Source organism: Poeciliopsis prolifica, unplaced genomic scaffold (genome assembly GCF_027474105.1).
Source record: "Poeciliopsis prolifica strain line A6 unplaced genomic scaffold, Auburn_PproV2 SCAFFOLD023, whole genome shotgun sequence".
NCBI lineage: Eukaryota > Metazoa > Chordata > Actinopteri > Cyprinodontiformes > Poeciliidae > Poeciliopsis > Poeciliopsis prolifica.
Genome location: NW_026562398.1, coordinates 3857991 through 3876706, shown reverse-complemented (window position 1 = coordinate 3876706; position 18716 = coordinate 3857991). Strand labels below are relative to the sequence as shown.

Below are 18716 nucleotides of genomic sequence, written 5' to 3'. Positions count from 1 at the left end.
ATAAGCAATAGCTCACTATTGTGCTGTTAGCACAACTCCGGCAGCACAAAAAAAAAAAAAAAAAAAAACAGCTTAGGACAGACTTGTATTGGTTTGTTGTGTTCTTCATGGTTCACAGTTTTTGCATTATTAGTTCTTTTTGGTAGGTCTGCTTTTATAAGTTATTTTGTTGTGTCACTTCCTGAACAGTTTCTGTTGTGTTTAGTTTATTCCAGTTTAAGTCTTTTGGTATTCTGCCAGTTTCTTTTACTCATTAGGTTTTGTCATGCCAGTTCATGTCTTTTTTGTAGTTTATTCTTTAGTCCTGATACTTATTTTTTCTCTTTGGGTTATTCCTGGTATGTTCTTGTATCAGTGTTTTAGTTTTCTTAATTATCCTCAGTAGTTTCATTTGTGCTATCTAGATTTTCTGTTCTATTCAGCTGAGATCAGGTTTGTTCCTTGCATATATTAAGTCTGTTGAAGTTTGTGCTGTTTTTGTGAAAATAAATCATATCCAATGCCACACTTCAGCAGTTGTCTGAAGTGTGTTGTCTGACAAGTCCCAGATAAGTTTGGACTTGATAAGTTGACTAAAGCAGACACATTTTGATTAAAAATAGTTCATAAAATACATTTTCCTTTCTTACGAATTTTCTGAGTTTTTTTATGTTTCCACAAGTCACCCTATGTTGCATCTTTGGTAGAATAGCGGAAGCAATGTCATACTCTACCAAACATGGACTACAAATTGGAACTGAAGCTGGACTGAGAAATACACCTTTTAACAAGGTCACACAGACAGCTGTTTGACAAGTTGTTTATTGTGAACTAACAGAACTGTAACATGTCAATTTTCTGTCTACCCAACCACACAATAAGAAGGCTCTACTTTTTTAAGCTTCTTCTGCCTGGTACTACACATTAAATATTGAACTCTTCGTGGCTTAGCAGCCCATTATATTGTTGACGTCTCAAGTCAAACTTTCAGCAACATCCGTTCAGCATTCCCAGAAAAGACTATTAAAAATATGACTTACATGTACAAACTGAAAGTCAGTTTCTCAATCTAGGTGTCTTTTCAGTCTCACCAGATGAAGACACCCAGAACATTAACAAATAAAAGCTTAATACACTGTACACGTTATTAAAAAAATAAATAAATCCTTGGGTCCACAAGTGTACCTGTAGTTGGGAAAAAAAGACATTCAAAGCACCAGAACTGAAACGTTATCCATAATAATAATAGAACTAATTCTGCCCGTTCAGCAAAGTAAGACACAAATAAGTACATTCAATTTCTAATAAAGAGCAACTTTTCATAATCAACAGAGCATGACCTGTTTCATACTGCAGCTGTTTTTACACACAATCTATGTGTGGTGGATAACTTTAAATGTGTAGTACTTGACTTTAAAGGTGCATGATCTGTATATATACATTATGTACAAAATCTAACTATTCTGTTCATACACTTATCAAAAAGTCCACTTGCAACTCTTTAATACCAAACTAGAGGTTAGCTTGTATTAAATTACAGACTTCTCTGCTTGTTTTCTGTAATGATCTTTTCCAAGGTGTTGAACTCTGGTCCGAGATCATTCAAGAAGCTTAAATCTTGGTCGTCAGGAAACAGCGAATACTGTGACGCAGAACTTCTCTCACTCCCCTCATAATCATAAATCTTGATGTTGTCATTTGATCCATTTTCTTCATCATCACAAATCTCTGAAAGAGACTGTGGATTCAAATGAATAAACAAAACCCCATCAACATAAAACACTCAAACTCAATTTTAACCAATGGATTTTTAGTTAAAAATACATTGGTTGCCACATAAGAGACCCAATAATTGTGCTTCATGTGATTATGAACTAAAAATGTATTTTTTCATTATATTTTATCAAATGCACTACTGTGTCTTTGACTTTGTCATTTCTAAAATTGCCACATATTATATTGTAGAACATTCAAAGTTGACATATGTGTAATGTGCGAGATAAAACAATCTTACCCTCTGAAAATCACTGTTAGTAAGATTATCTGACCAGGTTCTCATAGAATGGTTGAAGGGGAAGCTCTGCCAAAAGAAAACTTTAATGTCAGCTATTAAAAAAACAAAACTGAAAATGCACTAATTTCTGCATACATTTCTATTGGGTTGATATTTTATACATTTATCATAATCTGATTATGTAACCCAGGTTGAAATAGCCTTCACTCGAATGAACTAATTACTATTTCATAATAAATAATTATAAAACGCGTAAATAGGAAATATATTCAGAATAAATAGGGCAAAATAGTTTCAAATAAATAAATAATAATAAAAAAATAAAATAAAAATTACAGTGTAATATATATTCATGTATTTTATTTTGTTTGATTTGAAACTGTGTGAAGCTTATTTATTTTGTCAGCAGTTAGAACGGTCAAGTGTAATTCTGAAGGGTAACATTGCTGTGCTGTCAAGGTGACTAGCTCCATCCCTGCACTAGGGGAAGAGAGCGGGGCAGACTGAGAGAGAGCGAGGGAGCAAAGAGTTGTACTGAGCGAAGGGAGAGAGATCAAAGCGAACCGCCGATTAGCAACGCTACGAACAGCTGGAAACTTTTTCCTCATTTTTGGAGGAGAATTTGGACTACGATGGCGAGAGACGAGATGGCGAGAGACGAGATGGCGAGCCGTTGACCCAGGAACCCAGTAACTGCTGTATAACGGGAGTTGCGCACTACGCTGGACACTTCGAATCATCCTAACCGGTATGATCTGCCCATGTTTTCCTGCTAAGGAAAAGCGGATCCAGAGAACCGGAATTAACCCTTCAAGATCATCATAAGGAAAGACTGATTTGGAGCACAAGTTATTCAGTGTTTTTACTGGATTATTATTATTGTGTTTATTTTTTCTTTTGAATTGTATTCACCCACATTATTGGTGTGGATTGTACATTTTCTGTTGGGTAAAATTAGAAACCAGTTAGTTAATATATATATATATAATTATAATATATATATATATATATATATATATATATATATATATATATATATATATATATATATATATATATATATATATATATATATAATTATAATATATATAATATATAATCTCATAATCTCTTAAAATAAAAAAATAAAACTAAACACCTAAAATAGATTTTAAAAGAATAAAATCAATTAGATTAACCTTCTTAGCTCGAACTTAATTAGAACTACAACTTAGGTTAAATAAACAGTATCCCTTAAAACCTAACATTAGGTTTAAAAGTTCAAACAGGAATTATATTGATTATTATGGAAGAACAGGAAACTATTTTGAATTGATTTTGTGTCATTGTTTGTCAAATTGTCTGTATTTATATTGTTATTCTTTTTTTCCTCTTTCTCAACAAATAATAAGCCAGCATTTAAACCTATTTTCCTAGTCTGTGGTCATTTATATATTTGCTCAATTTCCACTCCAGCAGCCGAACCTAGCATTGGTCCTATTATTATTGATTTTAACTGTAAACACGTCGTGAGTGTTACAATTACATTAGTGTTCATGAATGTTGAACAATTTTAGATTTTGTTGTAATAAAGCCATCGTTTGTCCAATCAGGCGGGTTCCTCAAAAGTTCTTGAGAAGCACATTCTTTCGGAAATGCCTACTTCATCTGAAAACATACATATGCTTGCACAGATTTTCCAAAGAGCTGGACATCATAAAGAGAGGGTGGTCTAAGCCAGTAATCGTATTTTGTATTATTGCTGCCTCTAAGAGGAGCATTGCAAATTATATTGCTAGGAATGCCTACTACTTGCAAGTAATTAACTTGATTTTGTCTTGCAGTGCATGTTAACACATACATTTTCCCCCATTCTTCTGCAAAATAGCTCAGAAGAGCTATTTCTAACTTTTGCCAAAAACCCTCAATTGGATTCGGGTTTGGGCATCAACTGGGATATTTTAGCACATAAACATGTTTGATTAAATTAATTTTATTGTAACTTTGGCTGTGATATTTAATCTTATTCAAAATGGAATTCAACCTCTAATGCTGTCTTAGGACAGCATTAGATACATGAATTGCATGTATCATTAACCTGTTTTAGACATGCATATACCATTTGATGTTGATTCCTTGCATAAAATGCTATATTGAAATTTGTTGAATGGAGTAAAAAAATGTTATCAGAGATGAAGAGGTCTGATTACCTGAACTGTGCTCCTCATGTTGGATGACACTGTTGAGCGCTGATTTAAGGAAAAAAGCACATCTTTAGCTTCATCTTTTAACTTTTCTAAATGTTTTCTTTGTCAGTGATACATTGATACTCTTTCAGACATATTGGCAGATTTTTATTTGATTTTTGTTTTTTTTTACATATTTTGAAGCCTAATTTGTCTCATTGGGTACAATGCACAATTGCTTTTAAAAAGTTTTTTGTCTTTTTTTTTCAAATGCAGTAAAAATAGCTATATTAATTACTATGCTTTTTAGATCATTATACAGCGGAGAGCAGCAGAATTGAAAAACTGCAAAATCGGAATATCCTTCTCTCAGTGAAGTTTCAGATGGATATCCTGACTTACTTCTGGATCTTCCTAATGTTTAGGATTTTTATTAGTAAATGCTAAGTGTGTGTTTGAGTATTAACTTTACTTAAAAAAACAATTAGAAAGTTTTGGCTAGGGATCGTTCTTCAAAAATGTTATTTTAATTACCCTCTTGTGCTTTAAAGCTTGTGGTGTACTAGTCAACATTCACCAACAGAACCAAAGTGACAGAACTCTATAAATCGCACCGTTATTGAGAAAGATCAAATGATATAGCCATACTCACTCTGGTATTTGTAGTCATGCCTCTCAGATGCTGATATGCATTCTGTGGAAATACATTATAGTTAGACTTAGACTTAGACTCGTACTTTATTGATCCCTTGGGAAGACTCCCTCAGGAAATTGAAGTTACCAGCAGCTTACAGGCAGAAAAGTGGCACACAGTGCGCAAAATACAAAAGAATACAAAAAATACAAATTAAATACAAAGGTACACACTAAATGTGAGTAGCCAAAACCCTAAATTAAGCAAAAATAAGTAAGGAATAAGAATATAAATAAAATATAAATAAAAAATATAAATACAACACAAAATAATTTGGCGGATAGATTGACCAGTGATATGGTATTGCACTATATGATTTGACCTCATAGGTATGGAGAAAAGTACAAGGGGTCACTACTCCTTCTTCCCTCTGTCCTGTTTTTAGGTTTTAGATGATGTATTAAACACTCACTTTTGAACTATTCAGATACTGGAGTTTTATATTATTTTACAAAACTTATCCAAACTGTATCCTTCACAACTGTAATTATGGAGAAAGACCAGATGAGTTAGTCATAATTACTCACCACATGACCCACCCTTTTGCTTCTTTGGATGAGACTAAGGTGCTTCATGTTGGAGTTCATCTGTGAATATACATTACAGTAAAGCTAAAGTACTGTCTAAAGGCACCACAGACATAAATACCTGCACAGACCAATATTTAACATTTAATTTACTTAAGCTTTGATCAGCCTCAGGCACGTCTTTTTTTGTTGTCCTTCTGAACAATAACAATAAAAGGATTCTAATTCTGATTCTGAACTTGAATAAATACATTCACCAAAAGGACTTTAGCAAATTTGAAAACTGAAAATAAAGAAAAATGTCTGCTTGTAAATATTGCACAAAATGATTCTTGAATTACACTCAGTAATTATTTTTGAATTATACATTTCCTGGCACAATGAATAAGCATAGACCATAAATCTAACTTACATTCTCAGGCAACATTTTAATATTCACATTCGTAAAGGCTCTCCATATTCTTTGTGAAATGGGTATATTTTGCTTCACATGAATCATTCAGTTGTAAGTCTGGCTGTAATATTTAATCTTGTTCAAAATGACTGGTAATCCTGTCTTAAATTTAAAGGAGCTTCTAACAGATTTTCTTCAAAGCTTGGTAGAGATTGCTCAAAAAAAAAAAGGCCTGTGGCAAACTGCAAAAGTGACTACTCATGCCTTTCTTTTAAAAGTTTTAAAAGTTTAATTCTTCCATAAAGACCAGATTTATGAAGTGCTTATCTAATCTTTGTCCTATAAAGACATTTTGTCAACCTGAACTAAGGATGTCTGCCACTCCTCAAGGGTTACTGTGATCCCTTGGCCATTCCATGTATTATTGTTCTTCTTACCTGGACTTGTTAGTTTGGATGGATGGCCATGATTAGGTTTTAGATGATGGATTAAATAAACAGTGATATTTAAGTTATTCATATTGACTGCAGTATTGTTTTGTAAAATAGCTTTACTTTAAAAAACTATCCAAAACTATCCTTCATAACTGTAGTTATGGAGAAAGACCAGACGATTCAGCCATAATTACTCACTGTGTAATCCTCCTTATTCATTTGTTGGAAGTGAACAAGAGGCTGAGACTCTGTTAGGTTCATGTTGGATTCAATCTGTGAACATACGTTACAGTAAAGTTGAAGTACTGTTTAAAGGTGAAGCAGATATAAATAGCGGGATAGATCAATAGATATTACTCAGTCTTTGATACAAAATAAAAGACTTAAACCCTTAAATACAATTTCTGGTTTTTGTGTTGGATGCTTATGTACTATTGACAATGCCTGGGACGGTGTTGGTGATCTAGTTGATGTCAACTAATGAATAAAGCAGGAACTCGAATAAATAAATTTACCTGAAGGACTTTAGAAAATTTGAAAGGTGAAAAAAAAGACTTGTGTCTGCTTCTAAATATTGTACAACATGATTCTTGAATTAGAACTCCGTAATTAATTTGTATTATGCATTTCCTGCTACATTTAACAAACATAGCCAGATAATTCACTTTTTAATTTTACAATTGCCTTAATAGCGCCAAATGTATCACATTTGACAGTCACATTTCTGAGACCACTGACTGTTTAAAAAGGTTAGGACTTTCCTAATAACCTGCTGGATTAAATTCTGTATTTGTTTTCCGCCCTCTGGTGAAGAATATAAATACTACAAGGACCTAGTGCCAGTTTAAAGTTTTCATTCAGTCAAAGGGTTTTGTGACGTGAATTGGAATGAAGACATAAAAATAGTGAAGTACCTGTGTATGGCTCAGCTTGGTGCTGTCTGGATTACTCTCCATATTCTTTGATTGCATGATTTTTAACGCATCCTGGCAAAGAAATAGAGATAAATACCTATGTGTTTGCTGTAGCAATGCATCATACACACTCTCCATTCATTTTAGGTTATTCATATAGCGCCAGTTCACATCAAATGTAATCTGAAGTAAAAGTGGTCCTATTAAATTCCAATAATTCAGAAATACATGATGAATCCAATTTATTTAAATGTAATCTAATTGTACACACAAATTGGAGTGAATGATACAAAGTACAATATGATCCTTAGTGTAAAGCAAGACAAATTTTAGAGTTTTTGAAGCCAGAATAAAAATAGTTAACTGTTTAAAGAGGACAATCCTGAGATGTCTTATTGACAGTCTCTCCGTAGTCAGCATAGTCACTCCACAACTTACATTGCATTCAGTACCCGGTCCTTCTTGTTTGTAATTCATCACTGTCTGAGTGTATTTTCCACTCTTTATATATTTCTCATAGTGTTGTTCCTTGCAGTTGAGAAGAAGGAGCAATACTGTGGAGACATTAAAATATTTTGATCACCAGGTTTACAAATTCTATTTACTTTTTTTTTTTTGTCAGAAGAATTTTTGTGGCACTAGTGACTCGTATTTTTGACAGTAGGCAGACAGGAAAGAGGGCGAGGAGAGGGGGGAAGACATGCGACAAAGCTCGGCGGGACCGGGAGTCGAACCCGCGACATCCGTGGGTTCAAGGCCTCCAAACGTGGGGTGAGCTGTGGTGGCGCAGGGGGTTAGCACGCCCCAATTCTATTTACTTATAAAGCTAACTCTAATTTTATCTCTCATGAGTTTTCAATTGCCTGTCAACAAGGTAAAATGGATGTAAATGTGAATAAGAATTCAGTTAATTTATTTCAGTGGATTTACTATATCAACGGTGTTATAGCCTTTCTTTTCGTTTCTTTAGGATAAGAAACAAAAGAAATAGTTTAATCATTAAAATTGTCAAACTACCATCTAATTGGTGACATATTTTAAGTTTTGAGAAAAGGGTCTTCTAGCTGGAAATTCTATAAAGGAAGAAACAGCTTCAGAGGGAGGAGAGGCTTTTCACATTCATTTGAACTTTCACAGTGCTCCATTTCTTGGAGGCATTTATTTTCTTAGGAATTGACTCTGAAGTCATGATTCTGTCCTATAGCTAATGGAAACCCAAAAGTCATATTTTCACTTAACAAAAAGTGAAAACATTACACACACATAGGATAGATATACCTTTTCATAATTCTGATAGTTTAGAATTTTATACTCACATAGAAATGGAAGCAGTCCTGCACAAATTGTTCCTATGGCAGCGTGACCAAGGCCTATTGACAAGATCTTTGGGCAAACACCAGGTTGGACACACTCACACACCTCAATGTATAATTTCTCCTCCTTAACTTGACTCTGTTTGTCCCGAATCAGTATTGGTACAGAGTATTTACCATAGTGAGATTTCTTCAGCAAAACAATGCCAACCTCTTCACCTGTTTATAAAAAAATACATTTGTAAAATATGTAATATAATACATGCTACTTTTTTAAAATTTTGTTTGTTGTATTCAAGTGCTCCATTTGTAATATTACTTGATTCCTCTAAAATATATTTGCATTTTTAGAAATGTGCTATACAAATGAAATTTATTATTATTATTATAATTAAAATAATAATAATAATTATTATTATTACATAAAGGTTAATATATATGTGACCCAATTTTGAGTATATGCTTTGGTAATTTTAGTAGTGAGGCCAAAGTGTGAACTAACCGTAGGTAGGATCTATTTTCCAGCGTTCTGTGGCAGTTTTATCATCTGCCAAGGAGAAACTGAAGGGGCCACTGTAAGGATCAGCATCAGCATCTTTAGCACGCACCATGACCTTGTTAGCTTCGTTTGAACACAAAATGACAGTATTGTTGAGCAGCGTAGGAGTGTTGTCATTGATATCCCTGAGGTGGACACTGACTGTGCATGTACTTGTGGCTGGAGGTGAACCTTGAAAACCACAGAACAAGTCATTTGTTTCAGTTCAGTTAAATAATTAATAAAGTATGCCTTTTTATTGCAAATGTTTAGAAATGTCTTGTCATACCATCATCAATGGCAGCAATAACAATTCTGTAAATATCGTCCTCATCTACATAAGGTGACTCTCTATCCATCTTTTCGATTGTTGTGATTTTTCCTGTCTTTTCATCGATAGTCACCCATTCAGCAGGGTCTTCTAACAGTTCAAACCTGGAAAAAATAAAATAAAATCAGTCGGTCAATTTTATTATTAAGAGAAAAATAAACTGTTTATATCACTATTCAACCTCAAAACCTTATTCGTAAAATAGAAATTACTGTAGTCCATATGTCAAGAAATCAGACATATGGACTACAGTAATTTCTATTTTACGAATAAGACAGGCACACTAAACCCACACACTGCAATCATACCTGCCCAGAGATTCTTACATTATTGGGGGAAACCCATTGAAGGGAGATTATGGCATAATATGCATATCTTAAATGAGGTACAGTACTTCAATAGCATATTTTTTTGTTTTCATTTTTATTTTCTTCCTAAAACATACATATTACCACATCTTCCACCAATGTACGCATTAGGTTATGATCAGTTGTGAGGCAGTAAGTTTGTAATTATTAATTGACTTTGCAAATAATTTCATGCCGGTCAAACAAGCTGAACACAAATGCAGTTTTGTTGAGAACATACCTGATGTTATTCGAGTCAACATCTTTAACCACAGGAGTATACAGCACCTGTCCTTCCTCTGATTCCTCTGTGTGATATACCTCAGCTGTAATTTTTTCGAACACCGGAGGGTCATTAGTGTCAATCATTTTCACTGTGATGCTGACAGAATCTTTTGGTGGAAGGTTGCTTAGATCTTCAATTAATTTTCCATCTTTACAGACTTTTAAAGGTTCAATATTCTCAACTCTGAGTTGCAGTTTTACCAAAGTATTTATGTCAAAATTCTTCCCCTGAAGAAGACACAAGTGTAGATGTTCAGTAACTCTTGATAATACTTATGTTAACAATACTTATGCTAAACTCATAGTTTAGTCCACTATGAATAAACATTTTCTGTAAGGTGTGGTAAAACAGTTACCTTGGCAACACCAATAATCCCCTCGTTTGTTATAGGGTCAGTGGTAATATTGTATGTTCCATCTTCATTGCCGCTGATAAAGGAGTACTTGGCTCTCCAGCCGTCAGTGTTGGGAGTGTCCTCATCATCTACTCCAACTCTTAAAATTTCTTCATTGGTTTGCATTTCGTTAGCCTGAGCTTCATACTGTAAACATGGAGAAATAATACATTTAGTGGAATTTACAAATTAGTAAAAAAAAACAAACATTGATATCGTAAGTAATTCTTGCCTCTCTCTTCTTGAATTTGGGTGGATGACTGTTTGTGTCAATAATATTGAGTTCAACAACTTCAGTTGTGGAAGCTGGTGGTTTTCCATGATCAGATGCAGTAATAACAATAACAAAGTGTTTTTCTTTCTGAAAAATGTAGTTAAACATATTTTAGCTTGACCTAAAAATTACATAGTGCATACATTTCCAAAAACTATATTATTTTAATAAACTGAGACCTACATCATAGTCAAAGCATTCTTCAGCTATGAGTTGATGTAGTTTGCCATTAACACTTTTTATTCCAATTTTTGGTTCAGCTGGGGTTTGTTTACCCACAGTGACCACGACTGTTGAGTTAATTGTGCCTGGCTTATCGTTGTCTACAATGTCCATGGACACTGGCAGATACTCTCCTGGAAGGCAAAGAAAATTATGAAAGTAGCTAGAAAAGGTTTTGTCATTTTTATTGTTCTCATAAATAATATATAATGTATAATGCATTTATTACATTTGTGGAAAAAAAAAAAAAGAGGATTCACTGAACTGCGTAGAAAGAATGTTTAGGTATAGGTATATCCACACGTGCCAAATTTTTTTGTCGGCTAGATATGAAAATGTTATCCTTAAACTTAGTTAACATTAATCAAGCATTTAAAGCCTTACTTGTCAATATTTTTTTCAAATCTACAACCAGAAAGTTTTTATAAAAACTTTTTTATAAATGTTTTAGAATTTAGAAAATCTGCAGACTTGATAAATTTGAACATTTCTGAACTTACCTTCTTTCGTATTTTCTTTCACATCGTAACTTTTCTGAAGCTGATTAGTGAACCTCGGTGGGTTATCATTTATGTCTTGTACTTCCACATCAAAAGATAGATCTCGGTCAATTGGATCCCTTGTAAATTTATCCAGGATATTAAATGTGATCTGTTGATTATTTTTTATTCAGATGACAGTTTGTAATGACTACAAATAATAGCACATATTAATAGTGATGAATTGTTCCTCACATGATAGGACTCCTTCTGTTCCCTGTCAAGGGGCTTATGTACATAGACTTCTCCAGTTGTTTCATCAATGCTAAACAGTCCTTCGTCCACACCATCTCCTTTTATTTCAAACAAATATTCTTTTTCTACTGTCTTAAGATTGTGCATCTAGAAGAGAAAGAATCAACTATCGGTGGCAGATTTTTGCATTAATAACCTTGATTAGGCATTGAGCCGACATATTATTGTATTTCCAATATATATATATATATATATATATATATATATATATATATATATATATATATATGTATATATATATATATATATATATATATATATATATATATATATATATATATATATAAAGAATCTGTGTTGTACCGTAGAAATTTTGTATGGGTATTTCACGTCCATTTCCTCTTGCAGTTCTATGGTAGACAGAACCCATCTTCTTTTGGAACGTGATAAGGATTCCTAAAGAAGCCAAATGCAGATTTAGTTACATACATTTATTTCTTAAGAAAAATATTGTAGGATTTTCCTTCCAAATTTTCACTATTTACCTGTTTAGCTCGTTTATGACTCTCAGTGCCCTCTGTACTTCCTCCCAAGACTGTTAATGCAACCTATGGATAGAAAATACAGAAGAGGAACGTTTTTAACTTACAAACATTAATTGCTATTTTGTTCTTCTTTTCTTCACTTATGTTTTTGCCATATATTTCCTACTGTTCATTACAAATTATTACATATTCTCAGTGTGTTATTGTAAATTTTTGCATTTGTAAATGGTAAATGGAATGATTTTATATATTATCTTTCCAGTCATGCTACTCGCACTGCACTATAACTACATTCAGACATTCCTACCCATAAACATGTCTGTGCTTACACAGTAATGTGCAGACATGTAGGCAACTTGGTGTTCAAGGCCTTGCCCAGAGGCATGTGAAAAGAGGAGCTGGAATCTAACAAACACCTTGACATTTTAATATATTATATATATATATATATATATATATATATATATATATATATATATATATATATATATATATATATATATATATATATATATATATATATATATACTTAACATTTATCCCTTTGCAAATAATAATAATAAAATAAAAAAACAAGACAGAAAGAAAGATTATAAAACAACTACTGAACCACTCGCATATATTTAGAACATTGTAAAAGCAATTTTTTTCAACAACAAACACGTCATGGGACCCAAATTCTGGTCCCCATAAGTTAGATTTAGGACAAAGGTTTGAATTGAGTTTAGGAATGTGTGAGAGAGAAACAGAGCAGGAGAGAGAAAAACAGTAGCTCTTTTTTGTTTCATAAAATTCACAATAGCTGTGGAAAAACTAAAAAAAGAACAAAAAAGGGCAAGAGAAGCCTCATTCTCTTGAGACTGTTGTAGTGTCTATTTGCACTATATTATAATTATCATTACATAATTGGTCTTAGTAATATTTTTTTAAGATTCTGTGAAGATAAATGATACATATTAGCACGCTTACATTCTGGTATTAGCTAATTGTGAGTTCATTTATGTGAAAACACAAAGAATAACCCAAATCGACTCCATAAAATTAAAACAAGAATTAAAGCCAATATTAATACTTATATTTTTCTATGTTTAGTTCTGAGTTAACATTAACTAATTTAGACATTTTGTATTTACGTAGTAATTTAAGCAGATTTGAATGAAAAAATACATAAAATATTAAGTTGTGAAAATATAAAATTCTTTAAATGTATACACAGTATACAGTGGTGCAGTTGGTAGCACTGTTGACTTGCAGCAAGAAGGTCCTGGGTTCGATTCCCAGCCTGGGGTCTTTCTGCACGGAGTTTGCGTATTCTGCCTGTCCATGTGCGGCTTCCTCCCACAGTCCAAAAACATGACTGTAAGGTTAATTGATCTTTCCAAATTCTCCCTAGGTGTGAGTGTGTGTGCATGGTTGTTTCTGTGGGTACCTGACCCCACAGAAACAACCTGACCCAGAACGCAGCTGGAGATAGGCACCAGCAACTCCCAACCCAACAAGGGTGAACAGATAATGGACAGATATACAAATTAATCGTAAAAATAATTTAATTCAATTTTATACGACTGTTGTAAACGATTCAGTCAACTGACAAAACTTTATTAATGGTGCCTATCTCCAGCTGTTATTGGGTGAGAGAGAGGCAGGCTACACCTCTATAAGTCACCAATTCATTACAGGACAACACAGACAGACACATTCGCTCTTCAGGAGAATTTAAGATAATAGGTAGATTTTACGAACAATTCATTTTATTTCCAAGAATATTTGGATGAAAGCTTCTTGATCACAATTTTTTTTATTTATTTTTTTTGTGTGTAGGACTAACTGTTCCATTAAAAAGGTTTTTAGTTCTTCTGCCATTACTATTTGAAATGAAGCTGTGGACTATCGCTCTGCGGACACTCTCTATACCACAAACTCTGCTCACTGTCCTGGTCTACACTTTCTCCAAGAAAATTTGTTTTCAAAGCATTTTTTGAATTGTTTTAGTTGTCTTAACATGAATTGCATTTTTTTCTGGTTCCATAAACCCAAATATTCACCCAAAAACTTCAGAGAAGCACAGAGGAAGAAAAGTAGCAGTTGCCAAAAATGCCTTGCCAGCTGTACTTATCTGTCTTCTCACAATACTGACACCTACAATAAAGCATTAAAGTGAACCTAAAGGCAGAGTCTTTGTCACTTTAGATTTCTGTATGAGACAGGCCAGACTTACAAAAAATTAAAATAAAAAATACATTCAAAGCATTAAATCAAACTCATCAAACATATATGTATGTTTCCTTCTCTGGTTGACGACAATCTGAGGACCTATTACGTGGTTGTGCATTCTGAAATGCCTTTATAATTAAGGTTTTCTCTGCGGAACAAAAACCAGTTTCCTTTCATAGTAAAGTGACATCAGCAAACAAAGTTTCCCTGGAATATACGAATGAACTGAAACTGAAGGATGATACTTTGATCTATTACCAAAATTTGAGATTTAAAAGTTCAACTAATGTGGTGACAGAAATATGTTTACATTATTTTAACTCACTCAATTATCAATTGTCACTTAAAATTACCCTACAACACAGAGAAGGTGTGGAAAACTAAGGTACTAAATGTGTAAAATTTAAACACACCAAGATCTGACAAGAAAACTTGATATGTTATTTATATTATTCTTTAATTAGTACATAAGAATGTATATTTAAAAATATAATGCTTACCAACAGAAGCAGGGAAAGGCTCCTCATCATGCTTCTTGCTAATTCTTTTCCTCTCTGATAGGAATGTCTGTGGCATAGGCTACTTGTATGTAGTGCTGGGGAGGCCAACCCCCAAAGTTTGCATCTGTGCAGTGACTCAGTAAGAAACCACAAAAAAGGTTTGGTATGAAACATTTCCAGTTGGCATAGTTGTAATGGGTTTCTTCCTGTTAGACTATGCCATTTGAATATCTAATGTTTTTTTGATGAAATATCTTTATATTTTTGCTTTTTTTTTCTTTCAAAAATCTGTAAAGGTCATGTACTCCTATATTGATTGTCTGTATTTTGAAACAATGCTTCTCAGATTCTGTACCAATGTGGAGAATTTATGCTACTTATGATGTCCTGAACTTTTAATCACAAACATATCACATTATGGAAGTTAAGACAGGTACAAAAACAGGTTTGTTTGCATGTTGGTCATGTTAGATTGTCATTCATTTTTACTTTAACCTGGGAGTTGTCGTAAACAACTGCACATAAAAATACATGAGCTAGAATACACCTACCTCTCAGTTTAGCCCAGGGACATTTACAGTTTTTATTCTCATGGCTTTCTCACGCTGCCACATTGTTCTCAGCTAGGGAATGCAAATTAAGGTCTATACATTTTGGCAACGGTTCAGCCAATGAAAAAAGTAAGTTGTCATTAGTCCCAGACTTTGTGAAGTTTTTAATTATGAAATGTTGTTTGTGGTTCTGTGTTAGATTTTATTTATTTCGTTGTAACAATGATGATCGTATTTCTTGAGATCCACAAATCCAAAAACATTGTTTGGTGATAATTAAACTTTCTCTAAATCATTGCAATTTCTCCAAAAACTCTTTTGCTTTTGCTGGTGCGTTTTTCTTGCTGGTCTATGTTACATTCGCTTTGCCCTCAGACAGTTTTCAGTTTAAAATACCTCTCTCCTTTTTCTGCCTTTTTGTGAGTAATTTATGTTATCTATTACACGGAAATCTTTTAAAATATTTTAAGTTTGAAATGTTTGCTGGTTGGTACGCCATATAAACCAAGCAAAATCCAAATCTTTCCCTCAATAAAAACAACTTTTCTCGTTAAAAATGTTGTTTATATTTTCCCTGTTGTTAAATTGCTGTAATCCCATACTATGCATGAATCCAAATATCAACTGTTTTAGATTGAGAGTAATTTGGCTACTTTAGACAATGCTTAGATAACACTTTCACAGAAATTCTGTCAACACTGAGTAAATGTTTAATTTTGTGTTGGCATATCTTGGTGAAAACAATCACCAAGTAAGAAAATAAAAGGAATCATAACTTCAGAAACTTTTGCTTCAAGCAGTGAACACACTGCTCAAAGTATTGCTCAACATGAGGTACTGTACAGGGTGCAAAACTACTACGTGGCATCGTATGATTTATGATTAGCCAGAGGTTAGAAAGTCCCACGCTAGCGTTTTTCAGTGCCTTTTTCCTTATTTGGTCGTGAAAATTTGAGGCTTAGTAGTAAAATTGAGGGATTAAAATGAGGGGTGGAAAATTGTGAATCAGAAGAGTACAAACGTATTTAGAAAATCACATAATTGCTGATATTGGTTGTTTGTAATATTGTAATATTTTGGGAATGTGAGTTGTATAAAAAATAAATGGTGGAAACGTATCTCTTGTTGGTTAAAAATTTTACCAATCTCAGAAAAAGTATAATTGTTTCAGACTACCCTTGAGATTTATGCATCATTGCAATAGTGATACAGAGTCAAGTGACCCTGAAAATGTCAAAATTTTTTGAGAATGTCAGTTTTTTAACTGACATTATTCGTTGAAAAAGATTTGCCATCTCTGTGAACTATGATAAATCCACTGCTACTTGAATTGTTTTAAACCTGAAAAGATTTTTAGATAATCCAAAGCATTACTAATTCATGAATGTTGGTGCCATACTGTTATTTCACATTGACCTATATACAGCTCAGTTCTGGAACCAATTCCATAAAAACATGAGATGTGCAACTATCTCTTTATCAGTCAGTCTTTCATGATTTGTTTCAATTTATTTATTTAAAATGTCTATTTTATGTTTTACAGTTATTATAAATATATTTCTTAAATCATCTTGTTGATAAATGGTGCAATATTTATAATCTTGCCTTGTCTAGACTCTTAACAAAACAAAACGGATGGCAATATTTTCTAGGCCACATTATCACCAACTACACTGTCATGTCCTCAAAGCACATAGCAATGAGCTTTGCCCTTAAAGCAAAGTTAATACATTAAACTGTAGTAGCTGTTACATTAAACCTATATTCTAAATTAAACTTATGTGCAGTGATTAAAATTAGAGCTCGTGCAGGAATATGCTAAATAAACATTGTTTTATCTAATTCTGCCAGTAGAGGGCAGCAAAACTAAATAAACCAACTCCTAGATACCGGTACCAACATGTGAATGCTGCTTGACGAAGGTCTGGCATCGATGAGAGATTTCTCAGTGTAGGTCGGATGCATTGTTAAAGAAAACTTTTACATGCATTGTTCAATTTAGTAATGTTTAAAGCTGTTGATTATACTTTTATATGGTAAAGATGACCACACTAAAAATATTGTACAATTAATTGGTGGATAACAACTTGAAAATATCACAGCAATAACTGTGATATCAAAGTAAATATCAAAGAATATTAACTTAGATAAAAAAAAGAAAATAATAATTTGAGATTGCCTTGTGAGAGCTATGATTTCTCCAGGATAAATTGCAGCAACATCTAGGGTCTCCCAGCCACCACCACTGAGTGGAACACACAAAACCATCGGCTAACACTGGCCAACTAACACACACATTTGGATAACAGAATGAACATCACTGTCATGAGATTGTACTGAGTGTAGGAAGGGTTTTGATAACTTAGGTCTGCTTATAACTTTTAATTGTATTCCCAAACTGTCTGTTTGTATGTCTTTGTCATACAAAGACATATTTATGTCTTTATAAATACATAAATATATATTTATGTATTTTTTTTGTATGCCATAAATATAAATATGCCATAAATATGTTCGCATGGCACTGCACACTTAATACTGTCACTTACAGTAACACTGTGAAGTTGTTTTTTAAATCTTTGTTTTTTTGCTTTTGATTATTATGAGTTATGAACATAGATGTAAAACACGTATATGTGCAGCAGCAAACTGTAAAGTAGCCCAAAACAATAAACTACCTCCAAATGAATTAGCAGAAAATGTACTTATTTTCTTAAATTTACACAATTCCCTGTTTTATAGTAAATTATACACAATACAGCACTGAGAAGGTTTATTTTCTGTTTAAATATGAACTACAAGGATCACAAGCACATCCATCAAACAGTATTGGAATCATACGTACAGTTTTTTAACTAGACCAATGACACGACTCAATCAATGAAGTTTTTATTGCTCTTTCTTTACAAATGCTGACAATCTTTTAATGCCACCTTCAAATAGTTTCTTTTGAGGTAGGTATTGTAAACAATGCTGTTAATCTTTAGCTTCCGTCTCTATGTTTAGGGCATGATTGCATCAAAAAGTCCACTTCTACATATTTAGTTTTGTACAAAGACCGTTTTAGACTTTTCAAATAACTTAACAGTGTGGCTGATTTCAAGATTGCTTGCATTACAAAAATCAAGAGATTAAACATTAGATTCATGAAATAAATATGTCCTGCTATACCAAACTCTGCTCTTTGCAGAAGTAAGTGTCTGTGCTTTGGGCAGCAATGTCAGGTGTACAGATTGAGGCCAGAGGTAAAAACTTGTAATCCAGTTCCATGTCTTGGTCAAAGGAAACTCCAAGGTCAAAGAGAGTATCAAGTTCAAACATGTGCTCAGCCTCTCCCTCATCAGCG

The 18716-nt window shown here is 33.2% G+C and overlaps 1 protein-coding gene across 1 annotated transcript; it reads right to left on the bottom strand.

Annotated features, from left to right (window-relative positions):
• Positions 1-785: 785 nt before the first annotated feature.
• LOC129370202 (cadherin-like protein 26) lies at positions 786-14993 on the bottom strand. The gene is given in 22 exon segments (XM_055045969.1): positions 786-1717; positions 1994-2059; positions 4183-4221; positions 4811-4852; positions 5380-5439; positions 6406-6480; positions 7122-7193; positions 7560-7675; positions 8438-8653; positions 8937-9164; positions 9262-9407; positions 9892-10163; positions 10292-10477; positions 10563-10691; positions 10788-10960; positions 11327-11477; positions 11561-11707; positions 11924-12016; positions 12106-12168; positions 14820-14905; positions 14908-14978; positions 14980-14993. Coding segments are annotated over 22 exon segments (2649 nt in total). The 3' UTR covers positions 786-1513.
• Between the last annotated feature and the right edge of the window lie 3723 nt (positions 14994-18716).